This window comes from Cicer arietinum, chromosome 5, assembly GCF_000331145.2.
Source record: "Cicer arietinum cultivar CDC Frontier isolate Library 1 chromosome 5, Cicar.CDCFrontier_v2.0, whole genome shotgun sequence".
NCBI classification, from domain to species: Eukaryota; Viridiplantae; Streptophyta; class Magnoliopsida; order Fabales; family Fabaceae; genus Cicer; species Cicer arietinum.
In genome coordinates this window covers 256,059-280,989 of record NC_021164.2, presented here as the reverse complement: position 1 = coordinate 280,989, position 24,931 = coordinate 256,059, and the positions used below count along the sequence as shown (strand labels likewise).

Genomic DNA, 24,931 nt, shown 5'->3' with positions numbered 1-24,931 from the left:
TCCTTCTGAAGAGGAGGATTTTCCAGGTGGAGGAACTTGAAGAGGAGGAGGAACCGGATGAGGTAGAGGAGGTGGAACTCCCAGCTTGGGAGCAAGTTGCTCTATGAGTCAAGTTCTTATCAGAGTGACTTCCTGATCTTGCTGAAGCTGTCTAGCCATAAATGACATGCAGTGCATCCATAACATCTGAATTGGAAGGTTCAGACTGGCGAGGAGTAGTGTGAAGATGAGTTGTTGGCTGAGTGGTAGTGGCCACAACCGTATTTGGAGACACATAAATAGATGGAAGAGTGCCAACTGATGTGGACATGGATGGTAGAGACGCTGATGGGGTAGACATATGTGTAGATGGGGTAGCATGTTCTGGGAAGTTCAAAAACTGACTAATGCTAAAAACAGAGGAACTGGTTTTTGTGGGGAAATAAAGAGTGGTGACATGGTGCTCGTGTTTTGAGCAGTTAGAAAAGTCCCAAAATTCTGAAGTGGGGAGCGAAGAAGTTGAGAGAATGAGATGAAGTGAGTTGAAGAAATGGTGGATGAAGTAGGGAGAAAGATTGAGGGAGTCGGGTTTTTAGGTGGATAACGTTTTTGAAGAGGTGAAGGACGTTCTTGAGCAAGTTTAGGAACTGCTTCTGGTGAGTGATCAGATGAGGATGGTGAAAAAGGAACGGGAATAGGTCGGGTTCGAGCTGATCTCTTTCTTTTGAGAGAGGTGGGAAAGGAAAATGTGGTGGATGAAGGTGGGGGCAGAAAGGGTCTTTCTCATATAAGAGAGATTTTTGATGGAGAATTTGGAGAGTTTGATCAGAGATTTTTCAAAAGAAAGGGAGACTCCAAAATACCTGAAGACTTTAGTCAATACCATTCCATAAGGTACAATATTCTTCTTGTAGTCTTTGGTTGCTGCACAGATCATGTGTTGAAGAATCACATGAGGCAAGTTCAAACGTTTGTAGTTTAGAAGATGATGGATGAGCATCACGTCATTGTCAAAGACATACTCATGACTTCCACAATGAGGAATGAGAGTATGCTGACACATACTATTGAATACTTTAGGAAGGGGCTTGAGGTATGTTGACAAGGAGCGAGTTAAGTCTTCTTGAAGTAAATCAGAGAGTACTTCAATCTTTCGAAGATTCAAGGCTGAGTACCAGTTGTTACCAAACACAAATGTGCCTTCTATGGGCAACTGAAGGATTGAAGCCATAATGTCTGGAGTTAGTTTGATATCAACTCCCTTAATCGTGGAAATGATAAGGGATTTGTCAGCAAACGTCTTTGCATTGCAATAAAAGGCTCGAACAACATCTGGATAGTAGCATTCAGATGTTTGCAGGAACGAGGTCCATCCAAGAGCATCTGTGTGATGTTGGACAACATTGCCTTCTATGATGAGGTTTTCAAAGACAAAGACTCGTCCAATCCCAACTGGGTGTGGAGCCCATTTTCTTTTAAAGAGTTTGGTTTTGCTGGAAGGAATCAGAGGTGAAGTATTTTGTTTGGATTTTTTAGGTGGTGGGGATGGTTCAGATTCAGAAGAGGTGGAGGTAGAGGAACGTTCTGGAGTGGGAGAACGTTTGGCGTGTGTTGATGGGGAAGATGGTGGATAAAGAGTGGATTCTGGAGGAGAGACTATGTGAGCAGGAGAACGTGCTTGATTTGGAGAATGTTCTTGTAATGGAGGAGAAAAAGGAGTTTGAATAGGAGAACGTTCTTGAGGTTGAGGTGGGGAACATTGTGGAGAATGTTCTAGAGAGGCGGGTTGGCAGTGTTTGAGGTTTTGTTTTGGAGTGAGGGTTTTTCTCCTTTGAGGGTTTGGAAGTTTCTTTCGAGCAAGGAACTGCGCAATTGTCATGGCAGATTTTGTTTTCATGGGTTTTGTTTGTGGTTTGGATTGAGAGGGGCGTTCATTTTGTTTAGTAAGAGGAGAGACAATTTCGTTTATTAATCTCCGTATTTGGTTTGGGGGAGTTGATTGTGAGGGTTCAGAGGAGAAGGCTGATTTTGATGGTGTGGTAGGTTTGGTGTTTGTTAGTATCCTTGCTGATGTTGATGGTTGGGTTTTTGCGGGTGCCTTTTCTGATGATGGAGGGCAAGGATCAAAGGAATCATTAGTCTCAGAATCTGAGATGACGAAGTAATGTGGTTTTAGGTTTGATGGTTTTGAGGTTCCAATTCCAGATTGAACCCTCATTGATCGTCGTTGAGGAATGGTTTGGTTTCGCAAATGTGGAGGGACTTGAACAAGGTTTGGTGTGGGATGAGTGTATAGTGGTGGAATAATAGTGGATAGAGGATTGGGATTGAAAATTTCTTGGTTGTTGTCAAAAGAAGTTGAATCAAAGGGAGTATGTGGTGGTGTTGGTCGAGGTGGTGGAGAAGGTGAACATTCCACATAATCAGATGAAGGGGATGAAGGTGGTGTGCAGGGAGAAGCATTTTTGCGTGCAGATTGTTTGGTTCACGCCATTTTTTGTCTGTTGAGTAAGTGAGTTTTGAGTGAGGAAGATGAAGGAGAAGGTTGGTATTTAGTTGCAGATTTTGGGGAAAAAGGAAGGTGAAGAGGTTGAAAAAGAGACTTCTTTTTCTGACTTGAGAAGAGGAAAGGAAAATAATGATTATTTTATGACTAGTTATTGTCAACCTAGGGAAGGAGGAGAGGAATTTTGGGGGCTATAAAGTGTGTCAGTACTCTATCTTCAGACAGAGAGACACATGTATTAAATGCAAAGATTTGCCTTTTTGGTTTTGAGAGAGAAGGTGATGACTCAAACAGAGAATGTTGGTTTTTCAGAACGGAGAATGATGCTCGCGAAAATGAGATTGATAAACGTTCTCCGTTTTCTGCAGAAGTAGAATTTATCCAGCATTTTCTGGATTTTTCATGATTTTCAATTTTTCATTGATCAAATTGAAGCTATCCTCGACAATGGGCTTTGTAAAAGTATCAACAAGTTGATTTTGAATATCAACAAAGATTAATTCAATATCCTTCTTATTAACATGATCACGAATAAAGTGATGTTTTATTTCAATATGTTTTGATCTAGAATGCTGAATGGGATTCTTAGACAAATTTATCGCACTCGTATTATCACAATAAATTGGAATACTGGAATAACTTACAGAGTAGTCTTGAAGTTGATTTTTAATCCACAAAACCTGTGAGCAATAGTTTGTTGCTGAAACATATTCGGCCTATGTTGTTGACAGAGCTATTGTGTTTTGTTTTCTGCAAGACCAGCTGATTAATGCTTCGCCTAAGAATTGACATGCTCCACTCGTGCTCTTTCTTTCAATTTTATCTCCAGCATAATCAGCATCACATTATGCTATAAGATCAAAGTGTGAACCCTTTCTATACCAAAGACCAAGATTAGTGGTTCCAACAAGATATCTAAATATGCGTTTTACTACTGTTAAATGGGATTCTTTTGGTGCTGATTGAAATCGAGCACATGATCCCACAACAAACACTATATAAGGCCTGTTGGCCGTTAAATATAGCAGAGAGCCGATCATTCCTCGATACTCTTTCTCAGAAACAGCATTGCCCTTTTCATCTTTTTCTAAAGAAGAAGATGGATGCATAGGAGTGGTCATGATTTTTGATTCATTCATTTTGTATTTAACCAACAGATCTTTGATGTACTTTTCTTGACAAATAAAAATTCCATTTTCATATTGTTTAATTTGTAAGCCGAGAATGTACCTTAATTCACCCATCATGCTCATTTCAAATTCACTTTGCATAAGTTTTGAAAAGCTTTCACACATTTTTTCATTTGTTGATCCAAAAATGATATCATCAACATATACTTGAACGATGAGTAAATCATTTCCCTCTGTTTTCTTATATAGTGTGGCGTTGATTTTTCCTCTCAGGAAATCATTTTTAATTAGGAATGAACTCAGTCGTTCATACCAGGCCTTTGGTGCTTGTTTTAAGCCATATAGAGCTTTGGTAAGTTTGAAAACATGATTTGGTTTTGATTGACTTTCAAAACCTGAGGGTTGTTTTACATATACTTGTTCATTTAAGAATCCATTTAAAAAAGAACTTTTAACATCCATTCGAAATAATTTGATAAGTTTATGAGATGCATATGCAAGAAGTATTCGAATAGCTTTTAACCTTACAACTGGAGCAAATGTTTCATCATAATCTATACCTTCCTGTTGATTATAACCTTGAGCTACCAAATTTGCTTTGTTTCTGATAACCTTACCTTCTTCATCTAGTTTGTTTCTGAACACCCATCGTGTACCAATGATTGTTTGATCTAATAGATCAGGTACCAGAGTCCAGACTTCATTTTTCTGAAATTGCAGTAGTTCTTCCTTCATGGCATTTACCCAAGATTGATCAATAATTGCTTCTTTGATTGACTTTGGTTCGATCTGAGATATCACTGCCATGTTGTTTTCATCATTCTTGAATGATTTTCTGGTTCTAATTCCATCAGTTGTGTCTCCAATGATCTAGGTTTGAGGATGATCTTCAATCGTTTTCCAACTTTTTGGTGGAGAATGAAACGGAGATTGTTTATCAATCTCTGTTTTCTGCAAACTGTTTTGCTGCTGTGTTTCGATTGGAGTTTCTTCTTCCTCATCCTTTTTACTTATATCTAAGTCATCAAACTCATCAAATAATATGTGCATACTTATTTCAACAACATTTGTTCTTAAATTAAACACCCTATAACCTTTAGAGTCGGTTGAGTATCCAATAAAGATTGCTTTATTAGATTTTGCATCAAATTTTCCAATGAGATATTTGTTGTTTAAAATGTAACAGTAACACCTAAAGATGTGAAAGTAAGAGATGTTTGGTTTTCTATTTTTCCAGATTTCATATGGGGTTTTGTTGGTGATCTTTCTGATAGATACACGGTTTAGAATATGGCAAGATGTGTTTATGGCTTCAGCCCAAAAATATCTTTCAACATTTGATTCTTCTAAAATAATTCTTGCCATTTCTTGCGGTGTTCTATTTTTTTCGTGCAAGAACTCCATTTTGTTGTGGAGTTCTTGCACATGAGAGATTATGAGAAATTCCAAGTTCATCAAAAAAAAGTTTTAAATGAAGCATTTATGAATTCTCCTCCATGATCACTTCTTACATAAATGATACTTGATTCTTTTTCATTTTGAACCTTTTTACAAAATGTTTTGAATGCTTCAAAAGCATCATCTTTTTGTTTCAAAAACAGTACCCATGTAAATCTTGAAAAATCATCAACAATAACAAAACCATATTTCATTCCTCCTAGACTTGTTGTTTTGACTGGCCCAAATAAATCAATGTGAAGTAGTTCAAGAGTTCTATTTGTTGTTACAAAATCTTTTGAGTGGAAGCTACTTTTGACTTGTTTTCCTTTCAGACAAGCTTCGCATATTTTATCTTTTTCAAAATTGAGTTTCGGTAATCCTCTAACAAGATCTAGTTTAGAGATCTTTGAAATGGTTTTCATACTGATATGCCCAGCCCTTTTATGCCAAATCCATTTATTTTTATTGATTTATATGAAGCGTGATTCATTAGGTAGTTCTTCAAGATATAAAACATATAAATTTTTCTTTCGATTTCCAGAAAAAAGAATTTCTCCAGTTTTTGTTTTTCTGATTTCACATACCTTTGGTTTAAAAATGACTTCACATCCATTGTCACATAGCTGACTTATACTTAACAGATTGTGTTTTAAACCTTCCACATATTGAACATCATTTATTTGAGTAGAGTTTGTCTTACCAATGGTTCCATTACCTTTAATCTGAGCTTGATTGTCATTTCCAAAAGTGACCGATCCTCCATCCTTCTTGGTGAATGTTATGAAGTAGTTTTTATCTCCTGTCATGTGTCTTGAGCAGCCACTGTCCAAGAACCAGAGCTTTCTCTTTATATTTGGAAAACCAACTTGCATATGATATTATTTAAGCCTTAGGTACCCACTTTGTCTTGGGTCCTGGAGAGTTAGCTTTAACATTTCCTTTTTCTTTGAAATGATGTATCGTTCCTTTATTCTTGAAATTTGCTGAGTTTTTAGTTATTGATTTTGAAATAGGTTTAACAATCTATTTTTCAAAAGGTTTAAACTTTGGTTTGAAAGAGTTTCCAGATCGTTCAGCTTGTGCTTTCGAACTTTCTCCGTTTCGGAAGCATTCTGGAGATTGTTCTCTTTTTTGCAGTTTTTTTACAACTGTTTTTACAGAAGGATTTCCTCTTTCAATTTCCTTCTTCTTTTCAATCTTTTCATCTCTTTTTCTAAAATAGCAAGCAAATTCTAGATGTCCAAGTTTTTTACAATATGAGCATCTGGTTTTGCATTTTTCTTCATTTCTTTCTGGGACAAAGAAATTTTCATATAACTTGGTTTTTTGGGTTTGATTGAAACCAAGACCAGTTTTATCAAAAATTCCTATTTGAGATCCCATGATGTTATGAAAGGTTTCATTGGCTTTAATGAAATTTAATAAATCTGTTTTGAGAAGTTCGTTTTCATTTTTCAGTCGAACGTTCTCTGTTTTAAAAATCTGTTTTTCCATTTCTTTCAATTCTTGAATGATTTTTTTTAACATATTATTTTTAGCATGACTTTCTTCTTTTTCTTTATAAAGTTGTTCTTTTAAGGAATTGCATTTGGAATAAGGAGATTTGAGTCATTTAACAAGTTATCAAATTCTTTTCCCATTTGTTCACATAAATAACAAGATTCAGAACTTATTACCTTTTCTTCCTCTGTTTTTGCCATTAATCATATGTCTTCTTCTTCTTCTTCTTCTTCTTCTTCTTCTTCTTCTTCTTCTTCTTCTTCTTCTTCAGTTTCTGATTCTTCTGAATCATCCCATGTTGCCATCATCGATTTCTTTTTGAAATGAAATTGTTTTGGTGGATTTCTGTTTGAAGGACATTCTGCTTTGTAATTCCTAAGTTGTTGCATCCAAAGCATGTGACTTGACTTTTATCAACCTCTGTTTTGGGATTTTTGTTTTGAAATCACTTTTTGATTTCATCTCTTCTTCTCATCATTCTCTGTATTCTTCTGGTGAGAAGAGCAATTTCATCAGTATCTTCTTGTTCATCTTCTTCTGGTTCTTCCTCTAATTTTGCTGAGATTTTTTCTTGAGAAGCTTTTAGTGCTATTACCTTTCCTTTCTTGATCGGTTTGTCTTCTTGTAACAATACTTCATGTGCTCTTAATATTCCAATTAATTCTTCCAGAGGCAGTGATTCAAGATTCTTGGCTTGACTTATGGTTGTTACCATTGGACTCCATATAATTGGAAGACACCTCATGATCTTTCTTACTCTTTCTTGTACTGTGTAAGCTTTGCCAAGAGAATGCATTTCGTTTACTATTGTAGTAAATCTTGAGTACATTTCATCAATAGTTTCTCCTTTTTGCATTTCGAACAATTCGAATTTCCTTATGCCAATGTCTATTCTTGTCTCTTTGACATGGCTTGTTCCTTCATGATGGGTTTGTAGTGTATCCCAAATTTCTTTTGCAGTTGTGCATTCATCTACCATTTCACTTTCTTCCCTGCTTAAAGCACATGATAAGAATAACTGAGCTTTAGAATTTAAAAGTACCTTAGCTTTATCATCGGCTGTTTAGTCTGTTTCTTTCTTTATGGCAGAGTTTGAGTCATCTTGATCAACCCTTGGTGTGAAGTCTCCATCTGTAATGATGCGCCCCATTCCTATGTCTTGAGACTTTAGAAACAACTGCATTTTGTTTTTCCAAAATTAGTAATCCGATCCATCAAAAAATGGTGGTCTGTTTGAGGATCCTCCTTCTACAATGTATTTTGCTTTCGACATTCTTCTAGATCTTTTCTCTAGCACTTGTTAGGTGTTTTTTGAACTTTCTAGAGACCGAGCTCTGATGCCAATTGAAATAGCAATGTCGATTTACAAGAAATGGGGTTTGAATTGTAAATGCACCTTTCAAAAATTCCTGTTAAAAACTTAAGAAAATAAATCAAGATTGATCTTGGTTGTGAAAACAGAAAAAAAAGAGAACGTTCTTGATTTTATTATAAAACAGAGAACGTTCCTTGATTAGTTTAAAAACAGAAAACTCAGTTTTTGTTTTATCTTAGTTAATCAATTAAGTTTAACAAATAAAGAGATAAAATAGAGAATACCACACAAAGAAACATCCTGGTTCACCCAACTTGGGTTACGTCCAGTCCTCACACTGTGAAATTTTCCACTAAGTGTTTAAAACCAAGAACCTTCTTGATTTTACAGCATCTAGTCTAGATCAACCTTGATCTGTTTTAATCTCTATTACTTTCCACCCAGAAAGCAACAACAGCACCTATCTAACTTTGATAGGATTCAATGCAATCTAAACAAACTCTTATAGTTTGAGTTTTTACAATAAGATTGATTTTGACATAATCTAAGATATCTCAACTCTTGTTTGAGATTTGATTCTTTACAAAGAAACCAGTAATGATCAAGCAATCTGATATGAAATTTTTAGAACTGCTTCTTCTTTGTGATTTCTGAGAATTTCAAGTATGTATGTGATTGATGTTTTAGATTTTGCAGCACTTGAACTTTTCTGGTTTTTCCTGGATATTGGCCTTCTATTTGTAGGCTTTAGAAGTATTTAATGAGGGTCAAAAAGAGCTGTTGATAGTGCTCTGTATTTTTGACTGAAACCAATATTTCAGAATAAAAATAATCCAGCCATTAATTTAAAAACTGCTTTTTGACTTTTCTGTTAAAGCTTTAAATCAGTTTTGTCTTCTAGTAAAAAGGCCTTTAAAGTTTATTCATTGATCTTGGATGGTACAGTTTCGATCTTGAGTTTTGAATGTAGCCCATTGAGTTTGAAGAAGAATTATAAGCCATTGCAGAAGAGAAGATGTTGCTGCTTGAGTTATGCAGAAAACAAAGATTGATTATCAATCTGGATCTGTCAATTTGATCTTTCTAGAGATTTGATGATCAATCTGAAGTTCCTGTTTTGATCATTCTGAATGTCCTTTGTAATGTCTTATCATATATCAAGGTTGATCAAACTTTCTTGACAATTTGATTTTAGAGTTACAAACTGTTTTTATTTTTGACTGTTTTTTGAGTCCTTTTATTTTAGTGATCAGATAACTTTTTTGATCTGGGATGAATCCTACTTGTTCCTTGCCATGTACTGATTCTATTTGAATGAAATTTCAAGGCATAATCTTTGTTAAAAAGGTGGAGAATGATTGATCAATATGCTGTGATGAACGTTCTTGAAACTGGAGATCATTCTCTGTTTTTATGCAGAATGTTCTTATTGCTGTCTTTTCTGCTTTGCTTGTTGATTCTATTCTTAAATAAATTCACTCAAAAGCACAAGTTAAATTAACATAACATTTTAGAATCATAATTAACTTTCTTAATTAACATTTGTTTATTTTCATCAAAACTTTAAATATGGAGTTTGTCTCAACACATGCACCAACCAATGATAGATCGTCGAATATCAAAACACCCTACCTAATCGACATCACTATAAGCACTTAATTTAGGAACTATACCAATGGGAAATAATATACCACAATGGGAGGTTCCCTTCAAGTAGCGAATTATACGACGAACCGCTTTCAAGTGATGATGCTAAGGAGAATGCATGAATCAACTTACTTGTTGAACAACAAAAGATATGTCACGTCGCATAATAGTAAAGTAATTAAAACTATCCATAAGTTGCCTATACAATAAGGGATCCAACAAAAGCTTACCATCAATATCATCATGATATCATTTAGTATTAACCTCTAGAGGAATATCCATTGGATTAGCTCATTGGTCACACCGGCCATTGGCATTTTTTTTTATTAGATTTATTTCTGATATATGACACTAGAAGTTATTATTCTTAACTTTCATTTTAGTTAATATAATTCTTTTTTTAATAAAAAAATATGTAAATATAATATATTATATTATATATACTTATAGTAATCCCTAAAAATAATTGATATTAATCTCTAAAAATCACTAAATTGAAGTTTATAAGTTAGTTTATTGCACCACCAATGAATAATTGACATATCCATTGACAAATAAACTTATTAAATTAGCTTTTAAGCTAGTTTATAGCTTATTAAATTAGCTTATAAATTTTTTGGATTAGAATAGATGCTTTTGATAAATAAACCTTTTCCACTCGGTTATAGTTTATTCTGATACGCTATTTCAATTAGCTTTTGAGTTTATAGCTTTTTATATTTTCTGCCATTTATAACCTTATTATTTATTTTTATTATTTTTTATCTTATATAATACAAAATAACTATCCTATTCACTCGCCACTCTCTTACTCATTAGTTTTCACATGTTGACGTACATTATTTTCAGTGAGCAGTTTTTTTAATTTCTTTCCAAAATAGCTAAAAAAATAAATAAATTTTCATTTTATAAGAAATTGATTAAGGTATGCATTGCTATAATAATAATTATTTTTTTTTTATCTTCTAATCTATATAAAGTTAATTTATTTTTGATGATAAATTGTAAATAGTAAATGAATTGTATTAAAAATAAATAAATAATGTAACACAAAAGTAAACTTTTAGAGAAAATGATGTAACATAAAAGTAAATGAATTTTTTATATTAATCTATGGAGATTGTTAAATTTTTAGAAAACTATTTAAATTTATGTTTCTATTATATTAAAATAAAAAGTAAATAATGTAACACAAAAGTAAATGAATTGTATGATTCTGATTTTTATTTCAAAGCTGTAATTTTTTTAGGTTTAATAAAGTAAAGTAGAAAAATTGATTAAAAATAAAAAATAAAATAAAACAATATCTAAGAGATATTGAAAAAATATCTTATTTTTTATTATTTTAAATAAAATAATTATATAATTTTATATTATTAAAAACTAAATTTATTAAATATTTTAATTTTAATTAATTAACTTTTCAACCGTAAATAATAATTATGAGTTAACTTTTTACGTAAATAATCAATTATAAAAAAAAAACGCTGTCAGAAATCAGGAAGAAATTTCAAGAATCCTGAAAGCAACGAACAATTTAAAAATTGGCAGGATCTCAGGTTCACGAACCAATTGCAGAACCCGTTCACAAAGTGGATACTATTGACGCAAAGGCAGACGCTGGCTATGCTCTGGAATTGAAGAAGAATGGACTCAGTGTTAAACACAGCTTTGGAAGAGATATGCGCAGAGGTTGAAGACGGAGTTACTCTTCAATCCCTTTGGTCAAAACTCGAATCTTCTCTCTCCTCTCCTCTCTCTCCCTCCTTCAAACATTCAATCTTCACTAACCTCCTTCGCATTCCCACTCTCCGTTTTGAACCCTCAAACCCTAACTTCCATGATCATCCCAATGTCAAAATCTTCCCTCAACAAACCCTCACCGACAACTTCCTCGGTCTTTACGATTCCCAATCACTCCAACATTCTCAACTTCGCGTCCTTCAACTTCTCTCTAATGCAAGACACAACGGCATTACTCAAACTCAACTTGCTAAACAATTGCGAATTGATCCTAATAACTTTCACTACGTTTTGAGGAGTTTGGAGTGTCAGGGTTTAATCGTCAAACGTGCCGCCATTGAAAAGAAGAAACAAGTTTCCGATTCCAAATCCAATTATTATACGCCTGTCAATATCACTACTCATTTGGTTTACTTACGTCGCTATGCTAAACAACTTGCTTCTCATCAGAGATTTGAATTTCAAATTACCAAATTTGACAAAGACGGCCAAGAAACCCAACTTCAAACTGATGTCCTTGTTAAGGATTATGAACCTCAAATCAAAGCTATTTGTGACAAACTAGCAAATGCCAATGGCAAGGTTCGTTTTCTTCCCATTCAATTCCCATTAAATTTTTCGTTTGATATTTTAGAGAATTTCAGTCAAATGCAACCTGATTGTAGTTGCATTGAAATTGCGGTTGCAGACTATTTAAAACCTTGGTTCCAACATCCAACTTAAATTGTGGCAACTGCCGCAATTGCATAGTAAACTTTGATATTGTGGGTCAAATGTGGCCTTAATCGCAGTCGTGTTGTGGTATAAAGCCCTAATTGCCTTGCACGCCTTTTTTTAAAACCTTGGTCTTAGCAACAAACTTAACTCATGTTTATTTATGTATAATAATAATAATTATGCTCAGTGTAATATTTTCCTTATAGGTTCTACTTGTGGCTGATATTAAGAAGGATCTTGGTTATTGCGGATCGCGTCCGAGACAAAGGGCATGGAGACAAGTGTGTTTAAACTTATCCAAAACTGTAATCATATTTTCTGTTATATGTAGCTAGTTATAGATTACCTTATTGCACTTTGCATTGTATGATCAGATTGCTAGCAGGTTGAAAGCGCATCGAATTGTGGAGCAGTTTGATGCTAAGGTCAATGGCAAGGTCAGTTAGTTATTACCATTTACCACTTTATAGGAACTGTTTCCTCTCCATTCTTCATCACCTTTTATGCTTCAAATTCTGTTTTTTGAATGGCGGGTTTTAGCTTATGCGGAGTGGCATTGTCTCAACAATGTCTCTCTTGGAAAATCTTGGAAATCTTCTCCTTTTGTAAAGCAAATTCACAGTATTCTATCGAAACTAAATAAAGAAACAGTCAGTCACATAAAGAGTAAAAGCAGTTTCTTTTCGTTTGTTATTGTCCATAGCTGTAAGTTTTAACTTGTTTGCAGATTGAGGCTTGCATGAGGCTTCTTGACCCAATACCTACTGGATCTAAAGATGACAATAAAAACTCAGACTCTGGGAATATATGTCAAGTCACTGATCAGTTTGTGGAGCTTCCTATTGAACATCAAATTTTTGATATTATTGACACTACAGGATCAGATGGCATTACTGTAAAGGAGGTAAGCACTTGATTTTTATAATGTCTTCTTTGGTAAGACATGAAAAGATGTCAATGTGGGAAAAGAGAGAATTAAAAATCATTATAGTCAATGTTTCGCATGCAATTTATTGTTTTTAATATAGCATTGACAAGAATATGGCTGTAGTGGATTTCTATAAAATGAGATATACTTTTATAGATGATGGTTAGAGTTGAGTTTAAGTGGATTGTCTGCCCCCTCATGCAAATGCCGTAGAGTTTGAAGCAAGGAAAGCTCACAGGCTCACCCAAATCTTGTGATGAATTCAATTTAGAGTGTGGGTTAAAATTTAAACCCCCTGATTTTATATTAAAAAAAGCTTCAAAACTGTGTTAAGGAACTTACAACCCCAAATGCTTAAGCTAGAAGTGCCAGGACTGGTTTTAATCATGAGCTGTGAGTAACTTGTTACTGGACGGCAAAGATTTCTTTGGGCTGAAGTGCACAGTTGGTTCCTGTTTTTTATTTTTATTTATTTATTCATTTATTTTTCTGTTTTTATTTATTTGTTTTTAGAAGTCACTAAGTTCTTAATTCTTGCTATACAACAGTTCATGATGTCAGATATATACGTGATTATTTGGCTTGCTCAGTTTCCAATTCCCTGGCCGATAGCCTATAAAGCATGTGTACCTCTGTTCAATTTTCAATGCCAATGCCACATTGTACTAGATATAAATGGGAAAATATGTCCTAAATAAAAATTTGAGGGAGTAACTGATTTTGTTATCCAATAATGGGAACTGATAGTGTTCAGCTCATTTAAATTCTGTAGGGGACTGAGTTGTGTATAAGGCTTGTATTAGGTTTTCTGCTTTGCGCTGCTTGCTACGCGTGATATGCACAGAGACTGGGTTGGGTGGACCGTTGTTGTTTTACTTCTACTCTGGACCATGGAGGATATCTTATCCTCTGCCTAAATTGTATTTTCCCTCTGTTCGCCGTAATAAAAATTGTTTTCTATAAATACTACTTATTTAGGACCTCTTTCTCTCTCCGTCTCTACCCCTCTCCATTTTGGACTGTGCTGGTGTTTGTCTCCTATTTGTAGGATCATTTTAGCTCTTCATCTGCAACGAGCTTCACTCTTTTTCATCTCTACTCTTTTAAAACGGATTTTATTTTATTTTGTGTGGGGGGTGTTGGTTCTCAATGATATGATGCATCCTTACATGTGCATAATGTTTCCCTTCACTTTTAATTTAATTGGATGTTTCTTATAAACAGATATGTGAGAGGCTACAGATTGATCTGAAAAAGAATCACATTCGACTTATAAATTTGTGCTACAGATTTGGAATGAAAGTGCAAGAAGAACAATGCCTTAAGTCTAAGACAATTCGAGTTTGGACATCTAGAAATTTCAACCCTGAACTCGAAGTTGCACTTATTCACAAGTTTGATGAAAATAAAATTTTGGACCAACATGTGAATGATTGTTCTTCAAAAATAAGATCTGAATTTGAGACGTCAACTTTCGATGGAGAACTTGTCGATCCTGACAAATTGGAAGGTATAGGAGCTGGTGCAGAACTATCATGTGCATCTCCAAGCAATGTTGAGTCTAACTATGTAGAAACACCAACAAACTTGCAAGTGTCACCCCTTGACCAAAGGAGTACCATTTCTCACAGCAAATCAGTCAGTTTACCAATGGAGGCAAACATTGGGTTATCAGAAGCTTTTCCATCTGATGTATCGACCCCATTCTCTGCTGGATCATATCAAAGATATACAAGTCTATCGTTCACTGCTGATAGCACTAAAAGGGCAATCAGGATACTAGAAAGACTAAAGGTCTCAGCTATACTTTCCATTCCATATTCCTATTACCCGAGGAAGCAATTGTTTATTGCCTTAGAATATTTATTCACTTTTTCTAATACAAATGTTTTGGTTTTTTATTTGTGCAGGACGAAAGGTTTGTTTTGAGACCAGATCTAAATAGGTGGCTTAATAGCTTTGAGGATAAGTCTAAAAAAGTGGATCGCAAGACTATAGATCGAATATTGACTAAACTTCAGGAACAAGGGCAATGCAAATGCATAACAGTATATTCCCCTGTTATTTCTGAATATTCGAGGACCAAAGATTGCGTGGTTGTTTTGCATCCATCCATAAGTCTATCTCCTGAGTTATATGCTGAAATACAAGATAAAGTGAGATCATTTAATAATTATGTTCGCAGCAAAGGTATGTGTCGTCAGAAAAATGATGAATTGATGCCTGTAATGGAGGATATTCAGAAATCTCAGAGCCTTGTTCCAGGTCGGCAGACTGATAAAGCCGAAGCCATGAAGGCTAATGGATTTATATTGGCAAAAATGATTCGTGCAAAGCTTTTGCACAGTTTTCTTTGGGATTATCTGCATAGGTCAGAAAACCATGGTGATGCTTTATCATCTAACGGGCTAGCTGATAATCCTCATAGTAACAGCAAACTATTTTCTCTAAGTGCCGCTATTAAAGCAATTCCAGTGGAACTATTTTTACAAGTTGCTGGATCCACTGAAAAATATGAAGAAATGATTCAAAAATGCAAGATGGGTTTATGTCTCTCTGATCTTCCTTCTAACGAGTATAAGTGTTTAATGGATACTCTTGCAACTGGTAGACTGTCAACAGTTATTGACATTTTAAGTCGATTAAAGGTATTCCTATTGACTGTTAAGCTAAATTTGAGGTTTTGCTTTTTGTTGGAAGGATTTAAAACTTATATTCAGCATTTGTTATTGTATTTCAAACTTGTTCCATTTTATCAAGGTGAGAGCGGGGTCACTATGTGCTTAGTGGTGGAGTCATCAACGATTTTGCATGCTAGAATCACCTTTAACAAAAAATGGGATTGTTATATATGTATAATGTATTACAGTACCCTAACCTTGTATTCATATTATACTAATAACTTGGTCAATTACTAGTGTTAATAATAATTGAAGTAAGAATGGTTTAGACCTGAATGAGTGGGACCAGTGTTATCAAAGGTAGATGGCGTCTCACGATGGTCAGCCAAAAATAATGTAGCTAAAATTACTATTACATTACATTGTAAAATTTTAATGATGCCTGCTTGACATGTATTTCTTTTTTGTAGCTCATTCGGATGATAACTACACATGCTAGCGATGGTGTTATAACCCCGCATACTTTGACACACATGATGGAACTTAGGCCTTACATTGAAGAACCCGTTTCAAATGATGCAGCATCTTTAAATTTTATATCTCTTGATCTTCGACCAAGAATCAGGCATGATTTCATTCTATCTAATAGATATGCAGTTGATGAATATTGGCGAACATTGGAATACTGTTATGCTGCAGCTAATAAAAAAGCTGCTTTATATGCATTTCCTGGATCTGTGGTCCATGAGGTAATGTTATATTCAGTTTTGATGCTTTATATCAGATTCCAGCACAATATTATATTGAGGCCTCATTCTAGTCCAAACTTGAAAGATATTCTTTTTTCCTGTTAACATTGTTAGGTTTTCCGCTTCCGTTCATGGGCATCTAATCGTCTAATGACAGCTGAACAACGTGCTGAGCTTTTAAAGCAGGTTACTAAGGATGATCTTAGTGAAAAGATTTCTTACAGGGACTGTGAGAAGATTGCAAAGGATCTGAATCTTACCTTGGAGCAGGTTGGTTTGTTTCACGCTGTTGGCTTGATTTTGTTGTTCATCTGTTTTGGAATAAGCAATATCAATATTGTATCCCACCATCAATATTAGTATGCTTAGTATGTCCGTGAGGGAACATAGATTTATGGGCTCCTGTCATGTCTCAATCAAATAGACACTGTTACAGTTTTCTTGATTAAACAATGTTTTTAAATGTTCATCACTTTTATGTGCTTCATAATTTTTTTATTCTTATATGTTATTTTGCAGTTATCTGCAAAATCACAACTTTTAAGTAACTGTTTGATTAATTATGGTGAGGAATTAATGGAATCAATCTATGATCAATAAGTCATGCATGCCAACAGTGTCATCTAATTTTCCTATTGAACCTGTTGCTTCTTATAATTTTAGAGACATAATAAGGTTTGGTAGTGGTAGATTTAACTGTCAATGGGAAGTGAACTTAATTTTGAACTTCAAATGAGGAAAAATGATTTAATTTTTTTATTTTTGTGAAATGAAATTTAAGTTAACTCGTTTGAGTTTTCGGGCCGCTGTTTACTGTGTCAAGATGACTGACTGTTGCTATTCTTCCTAATCTTTCCAACATGCTTGTTTGTTTTATTTTTAAAATTTTAATGTCACTTGCAGGTACTTAGCTATAGTAAGCGTCGCCATTGCCTTAATCAGTTCAAAGATGAACAGAGTGAAAATAGTTCACCTGAACGCAAAGGTAACTCATCTTGTCGCAGGAAGAACAATTCTCTCGAGTTGAGGCCAACAAAGCATTCAAGAGTTGATGCAGCGACTGATGTTATGGATAAACACACAGATGATCAACGCAATATGGGTATTTATTCAGGGGAGCAAGCGCCCCATATGCAAGAGTTTGAGGAGGGTAGTAGCCGGTGTATCTTAACTGGAATGAAGCCACCACGACAAAGCAGATTCATATGGTCAGACAAAACTGATAGGTAAGAGAAATTTTGGGAGCCATTAAATGATAAGCCAAATTAGTTTTACTATAGAAGAAATAGCAGCCCTTTGAAAATGGGTCATTTGTGTCAAAGCCAACCTAGGCAAATTAATTCTGCCTACTGTTGCATTTATTTTTTAATATCTCCTGTAAAGCTATAGATATATGTTTATAGGCCCAACTTACTAGTGCGTAGGAGAAAAGGAAAAATGAGTGATGAAAGAGAAAGAAATGGAATAAATGGGTCTGGGATTCATGAAATAGAAAAGGGCTCAATGATAGTTGAATTAGCGGTGAAGGAAAGAGAGGGAACAGGCTTAACAGAATGGAGACGTGGCATAGGGGGCGTAGAGAGAGATTGGGAATCAGGAGAGAAGGGAGAGGAATGATTATTATAGGGAGTGGGTAGTAAATGTGAAGGGATTGTAGAATTTCCAAGTGGTTTCAGGTCGGAGAAGAGAGGCTATTTTATCTCAGTTTTTGTTAGGAATCCAATAATTGATTTTCAAAGAATTAACTATTTTATTGAAAGAAAAGATACACAAGAGTGGATACACTCCAAAACCGGAATACTAGTTAGAAAATTCTAATGTATCCAAAAGATACTTTCATAAGGGATGTAACCTTTATTTATAGGTTCTATGTATAAGATTGAGAAAGAGGATCAAAAGCAACTAACCTATCAAAACAGAAAACATAACAAACATAACAACCTGCCAGCCAACTAACTACTCCAATAACTAATTACTAACTACCTCATTAGCTAATAACTGACTTCTAATTACAAGTTCTACCAACCTAAGTCCTAACTGTTTTTCTTGTGTTTATCTATCTTTTCATTGTCATTTTGCAACTCCCCCATAGCACCATTTTCTTTCTTTTTTTTACGATCCATACTCCCATAGATTGTAAGAAGGGGAATTAACCTCTGTATTTCTTGTGTCTATTGTTGTTCTTTGTTGCTGTTCCTATCACTTATCTGAATATGTACCATTGTATCTTATTTCAGGCAATTGGTGATCCAATATGTTAGACACCGTGCTGCTCTTGGTGCCAATTACCATCGGATAGATTGGGCCTCACTTTCTGATCTTCCGGCTCCTCCACGTGTTTGTATGAGAAGAATGAATTTTCTGAATGGTAACTTACGATTTAGAAAAGCTGTGAATAGACTCTGTAACATGCTCAGTGAACGATATGCAAAACAGCTGGACAAGTCCCAGAACTTGTCATCAAATAAAGATGATTGCAGACTGTTTGTGCAATCCCAGTCTAGTAAAGGTGTTCACAATAGTTTTTGTCCTGATGTTGACATTCAAATGAGCAGTCTTAATGGAGAAGCCTGGGATGACTTTGAGAATAAAAGTATTAAGACCGCCCTTGATGAGATTCTTCGCTGCAAAACGATGGCCAAGCTGGACGCTTCCTACCAAAATGTTCAATCACAAAATGAAGGCTGGAATAGATATGTAATTCTCCTACACCTCAATAATAGCAATAATGTCCAATTATTACTTTCCAAGTGTCTAAATAAGACTTATTTTGCCGTATTCTAATATTTCTTTATTAATTTCATCATATTTTTTCCTTTCTCACTCTTCTCATTATCTGCTAGGATATAGTATAATAAATATTCTGAGTAGTTAAAGTAGTTAATGGTTGTTATAGTTAGTTGGTTATGAGGTTGTTGGGATACTTGTGTGTAAATATGGAGTTACGTAGTTAGTTGAGATATCATTGAATATTGTAAACATTTTTTGAATAGAGTATATTCTCTATTGTGAAGGGAAAACCCTTGAATGCGAGAGTTCTCTCCTAGTTCTTAATAAAAATATTCTTTCTTAGGGATCCATATTTTAGGTTCCTGACATTATCCCTCTTGGATGAATCCTTGTTTCAATATTTGATGTAATACAGTCTTCATTTATTTTGGAAGTTGTCTGTCATCTGACTTACGGAATAATTTGTGGCAGGAATCTCAAGAACATGAAAAAACTACATCAGCTATTCCTAGTAAGATTTTTCAGAGTCACAGCGAGAAGGCCCATACATTTTCTTCCCAAAGATCTCGTCATTGCCGGCTTGATATGAAATTTTCTAGGTTTCTAAACAATAGACCTAGTATTTATGGACAAGTACATGATTCATTGGCAGTTTCAAATGCCGTGGAGCTATTTAAGCTTGTTTTTTTAAGCACCGCTACCAGTCCACAGGCACCAAATTTATTAGCAGACATTCTCCGGCATTACTCAGAGCATGATCTATTTGCTGCTTTTAGCTACCTTAGAGAAAAAAAAATCATGGTAAACAGTTCAGTCATCTATAGTCTGTAATTATGGCATGATAGGAGATGCTGATGGGTTGTGTCTTTATGTTGACCTTATACTGTTACATGCTTTAGTCTTGCTTTTATTGCGCATCATTTGAGGTCATAGTAGGCATCCCATATTTATATAATACACACTGAGGAATATGCTTGCATGTCATGTTTACTCACAATTTAGTCAGTTTCTAAAGCACTTAATTATGAAAAAAAAAAAAAAAAATACAAAAATTGAAAGAGGCTTTTAGATATGCTATAAATAAAGTAAGCTTTATCATGTAGAATATGAGATGTAGGTTAACATTGAGAGAACATATGCAACATAAGTTATACATTTGAAAGGTTGTAGCTTAGGCAGAGGCAGTGAGAACATGTCTTTGTACACATGTACGAAGGTTAATATTAAGTATATGATTGAAATACTTGTATACTCACATAAAACTTAGTGACACACCCTGTTAAGCTATGATGTACCTGCTCACTTGAAATAACACTTTTTCAAGCTAAGAAATTTGTTTAGAAAATATTACTAGCCACACCCTATTAAATCCCAAATAAAATAAAATTGATCAGGTATTTTGCAGTCTTGTTCTTACATAATAGGTTTACTAAAACCTAACTAGTGTGTGTGTTTGAACATACTCTAATTACATCGGCTTTTGACAGGTTGGGGGCAGCGACAGTGATGAACGATTTGAACTCTCATTGCAGTTCTTGCATAGTGTGTCTAAGTCACCATTTCCATGTGATACTGGAAACCAAGCTGTCAAATTTTCTGCGTGGCTGAAGGAAAGGGATAAAGACCTCACCGAGATGGGGACTGATCTTGCTGAAGATCTTCAATGTGGGGACACTTTTCATTTGCTTGCTTTGATCTCATCAGGAGAACTTTCAATTTCACCAAGCTTACCAGATAATGGTGTTGGAGAAGCCGGTGACTTGAGAAGTGCTAAGCGTAAATCTGATGCTAGTGGGTCTTCCTTTAATGAGAAAGCCAAGAAACTGAAATCCTTGTCTGGAGGAGAGGGTGAAATTATTTCTCGCAGGGAAAAAGGTTTTCCTGGTATAAACATTTCTGTACACCGCACTGCAGTTTCAAGAGCTGATATCTTAGATTTGTTCAAGGATAATGATAACAATGACCAACATTTCGAGGGGAATTTTCATTTGAAAATGGACCAAAGCTGTAATTATTCCCTTGCTGATCATATGCTGGAAACCTTTAACTCATGTGACCCAGTACCTAAGGAAGAAAGTCATGTTGAATCACCTTGGGAAGCTATGGCAGAGTATGCAAGACGATTGATGACGGTACCTTCCAATCAAGAACAAGAATGTCCCATTTGTTCTGAGGTCTTCACGGTTGTTTATGCTGCCATCCAGAAGGCTGGTGACCGAGGATTAAGCATGGGAGAAATTTCCCACATTATAAACTTGCCAGGTATAGATGCCTTTAAATTTAACCTAGAATGTAATTAGCTTAAATCTATAAAAAAAAAATCAATTATTTAACTTCCATTAGTTATTTAGTTTGTTTATTGTTGTATGGCTTTATGTCTTTCAGGAGCTGAAGTAGATGAACTGATTGTTGATGCTCTTCAAGCATTTGGAAAAGCCTTAAAGGTCCCCCAATTGTTTATAGCATATTTGGACTTGAAGTTAATTTATAGCATGTTTTTTATTCTTTTGAAAGTTAATTTTAATGTATTCATAGAATTATACCAAGACATTTGTTTGTGATTACAATTAAGACTAATTGGGTTTTTAATAAAATAAAGCTGCATTGCTTAATATATCATGAAAAATGTTATATCATTATTGCCAATTCAACCATGGTCATACCATTAAAACTTGAACCCCGTACCCTTTCGCTTCAATGAATGAGCGGTTTTTAAAAACACAACTCAACCATTATTTTGTCAACAAATCATTTCTGGATGAAATAGTTTTAATATTTCTGAATAAACTGTTGCTTTTATACAGAAATTGTTAGGTTAGAAAATGAAGGGAACTTAAAGTTGTCATGCATTGTTAGAGTAGTTAGGAAGTTCGTTTGTTTGGTTAGTTATATTTCTGTTTTGATAGTTAGAGTTTGTTAGGTAGTTGCTTTTGATACCTTTTCCCCTTATATGGGAAGTCTATAAGTGAAGACTTCTTATCCCTTAGAAAGGATCTTTGGTAAAACTTAGAAATTAACTGGTATTCCGATTTTGAGGAGCATATTCGCTCTCGGGGGAGAGATTCTTTCGTATTATGTCTTATCTTTTTTCTAAATACTAGTGTTTTTCCTCTAAACCCTTGGAATCCATTGATAGGTTAGTTTGTATCTACACTTCCCTAAGTGGAAGCTCTAATACTATACAGTGTGTTCTTTAATAATAATTTTTTGATTGTTTTTTTCCCTATCTTTCCTCTGTTTTCATGAATTTATGGTATGAGTGGAAATATATGCTCCTTTGGCTAGTTTGGAACAATGTGTGACAGCTGGAACTGGCTTATTTAGATTTTGCAGTAGTTTATGACAGCAGTAATAATTTGAGTCATTTACCTCTGATGGAATTGAAAGTTCTTGCTGAAAATTATACTAGTTTATTCTCAAGTTGGTTCAGCTTCAAAACCAGTTTTCTTTCTTTCTGTTTTTAGGTCAATGCTTATGATTCTGTTCGTATTGTTGATGCTCTGTACCGTCACAAGTACTTTTTGACATCTATGTCTGGTTTTCATCGTGTTGTTCAACCTTCCTCAAACAAGACCATTAAGAAAAGTGATAATGCATGCAAGCTTTACAAATCAGAAGAAAGTGCCTCTGCTTCTGCTGATGTTCTGAGGGAAAGAATCACTGGCCTTGATAATGTGCACAAAGTGACAATTCTTAATCTTCCTCACGAGGGTGTGGATCCTGAAAATCAAGCTTGTGACAGGAATGAAGGCTGCATGCAAGACAGACTTGGCTCGTCAGGAGGTGATCATGAGAAAGAAATGCTCAAATTTTCTTCTGGTGATTTATGTGTGCCAATATTGCCATGGATCAATGGAGATGGGACCATCAATAGCATTGTTTACAAGGGACTTCGGCGTCGTGTTCTTGGAATAGTGATGCAGAACCCAGGGATATTGGAGGTATACATGAATATATTGTTCATTGATCTAATTTATTTAAATTTTGATTGAACTTTCAACTTCAAAAAAGGATTGGTACCGAGTGTTGTTGCTTACTAGTAATCTAGTATTTTGCACCAGTCCAAGTATCAATTTTTAAATATTAAAGTGAGAACATATCGAATGAGATGGAGTGGCTGATAGCTGTACTTAGTTTGAAAATAAGAGTCTGGATGTGCAACCCAAATTATATCTTTTTCTGCAACAAGAAAGGGAAAAACCTACTGACAATTTTCATTTGTCTGTGCTAGGATGATATTCTACGTCAGATGCATGTGTTGAATCCACAGGTATTCTTTCTATAATTTCTATTCTGAATTTTCTGGTCATTGATTTTCACATTATATTTTTTGAGAAATAATGGTTACAATCTGTACTCAAGTTATGATGACCTAGTTTATGGCAGTATTTGTCCTACTTGTTTCCCTTTTTTCTTGGGATGTTATCCAACATATTCTCATTTTTTTCTTTAGAAAATTTTCGTAAGAGAAATTGAGTGGATAACCCTTTTCAATTTTGGTGGCTTCTAAGGTGGAAGATTAATCAAGTCCCTCACCAATTAACCATAAATAATATACAATTAGATCTATTAAAATGATTAAAGGGTTCAGATTTGTTGAAAATAAAAAGCAACACTTATGCCTTCCCCCATCCTCTCCTTTCCCTAAAAAATGAAACATTCAAAGAAACTAAATTGGGATCAAACAAGAAATCCAAACTCCACGTGGTGTTCAGTTTTGTTTGGAAACACACATCTTCACAACACTGGGAACAGAGAAAAAACTACATAAAATTATGGTAAGAAACATGGATAATGTGGATGGACGATAACATGAAGACAAAACCAAAAGAAGGGCTTCCATATGTGAAAATTTCAAGACATCCAATTTCCCTTACACAAACAAACAGGGTCACCATTCTGCAATCCCAGTCTCATGTGAAACACTGCATTTAGGGGTGAAGGATGTGCGGTGGTCTGTAATAGGAGAGGACGACAGCATTTTGTGACGGATAATTTGTTGAGGGTTTTGAATTAGTATAATCATAATCAGTTTTATTATAATGGGAGTTTGTCGGAGAGTCATTTGCAAGAAGATGACAAGGAAGGCAAGAAGCAGACTCTGAAAACTTCCATCAGTGAACGTTTTAATGGGAAACAGAAAGAGAGCAGTGATTGGGTGGGAGAAGGCATAGATGTTACTTTTTATTTGCAACAAATCTGAACCCTTTAATTAATTTAATAGATCTAATGGTATTTATTATTGATGGTAGACTAGGGAGGGACATGATTGCTCTTTTGCCTTAGAAGCCACCATAAAATGCCTGTTTTTTTGTAGGAAGCTGTACTATATTAGTTGTTTCATCAATTTTATGGTTTATTGTAATCCTCAACTTTAAAATCATTATTTTTGCTATTTTTTCCAATGTGTTTTCCTTGTTTTTGTGCACTTCTCATTTGAGTAAATGCTTATTCATGTGTTTGACAGAGCTGTAGAACTCTTCTGGAATTGATGGTTCTGGATAAACACCTAATTGTGAGGAAAATGTATCAAACTAGATTTGGTGGAGGCCCCTCTATGCTACAGAATCTTATTGGAAGCAAATCACGTCAACAGAAGTTGATTTGTGCTGAGCATTTCTTTGCCAATTCTATGAGTTCTTCCTTGTTGTAGTGATACTAGGGAATGTGGTGGTGTGGACATATTGAACAGAGTAAGTAGATAACACATGTATAGGAGGAAATTTTGGACACTAGTCTTGAAATTCACGAGAATCGGCTTAGGCAACTTGTAATATATTTTAAGCTTTGCCTTAGGAGCCTTCTTATTATGTCAGTCGTGTGTAGAGTTAATGATGCGACACAAATATATATATATATATATATATATATATATATATATATATATATATATATATATATATAAAGAGAATGGAGGTATGTGCGT

General features: G+C 34.7%; 1 protein-coding gene across 1 annotated transcript; it reads left to right on the top strand.

Annotated features, from left to right (window-relative positions):
- The first annotated feature begins 11,016 nt into the window (after positions 1 to 11,016).
- Positions 11,017 to 24,820, top strand: LOC101494281 (uncharacterized). The gene is made up of 16 exons (XM_004499494.4): positions 11,017 to 11,842; positions 12,184 to 12,258; positions 12,352 to 12,414; positions 12,705 to 12,881; positions 14,130 to 14,699; positions 14,816 to 15,553; positions 15,997 to 16,275; positions 16,390 to 16,545; positions 17,179 to 17,501; positions 18,513 to 18,972; positions 19,477 to 19,806; positions 20,493 to 21,267; positions 21,391 to 21,449; positions 22,470 to 22,946; positions 23,237 to 23,275; positions 24,473 to 24,820. Exons 1-16 carry the CDS (start codon positions 11,165 to 11,167, stop codon positions 24,656 to 24,658), a joined length of 5,385 nt encoding a protein of 1,794 aa, XP_004499551.1. The 5' UTR covers positions 11,017 to 11,164; the 3' UTR covers positions 24,659 to 24,820.
- The last annotated feature ends 111 nt before the right edge of the window (positions 24,821 to 24,931 follow it).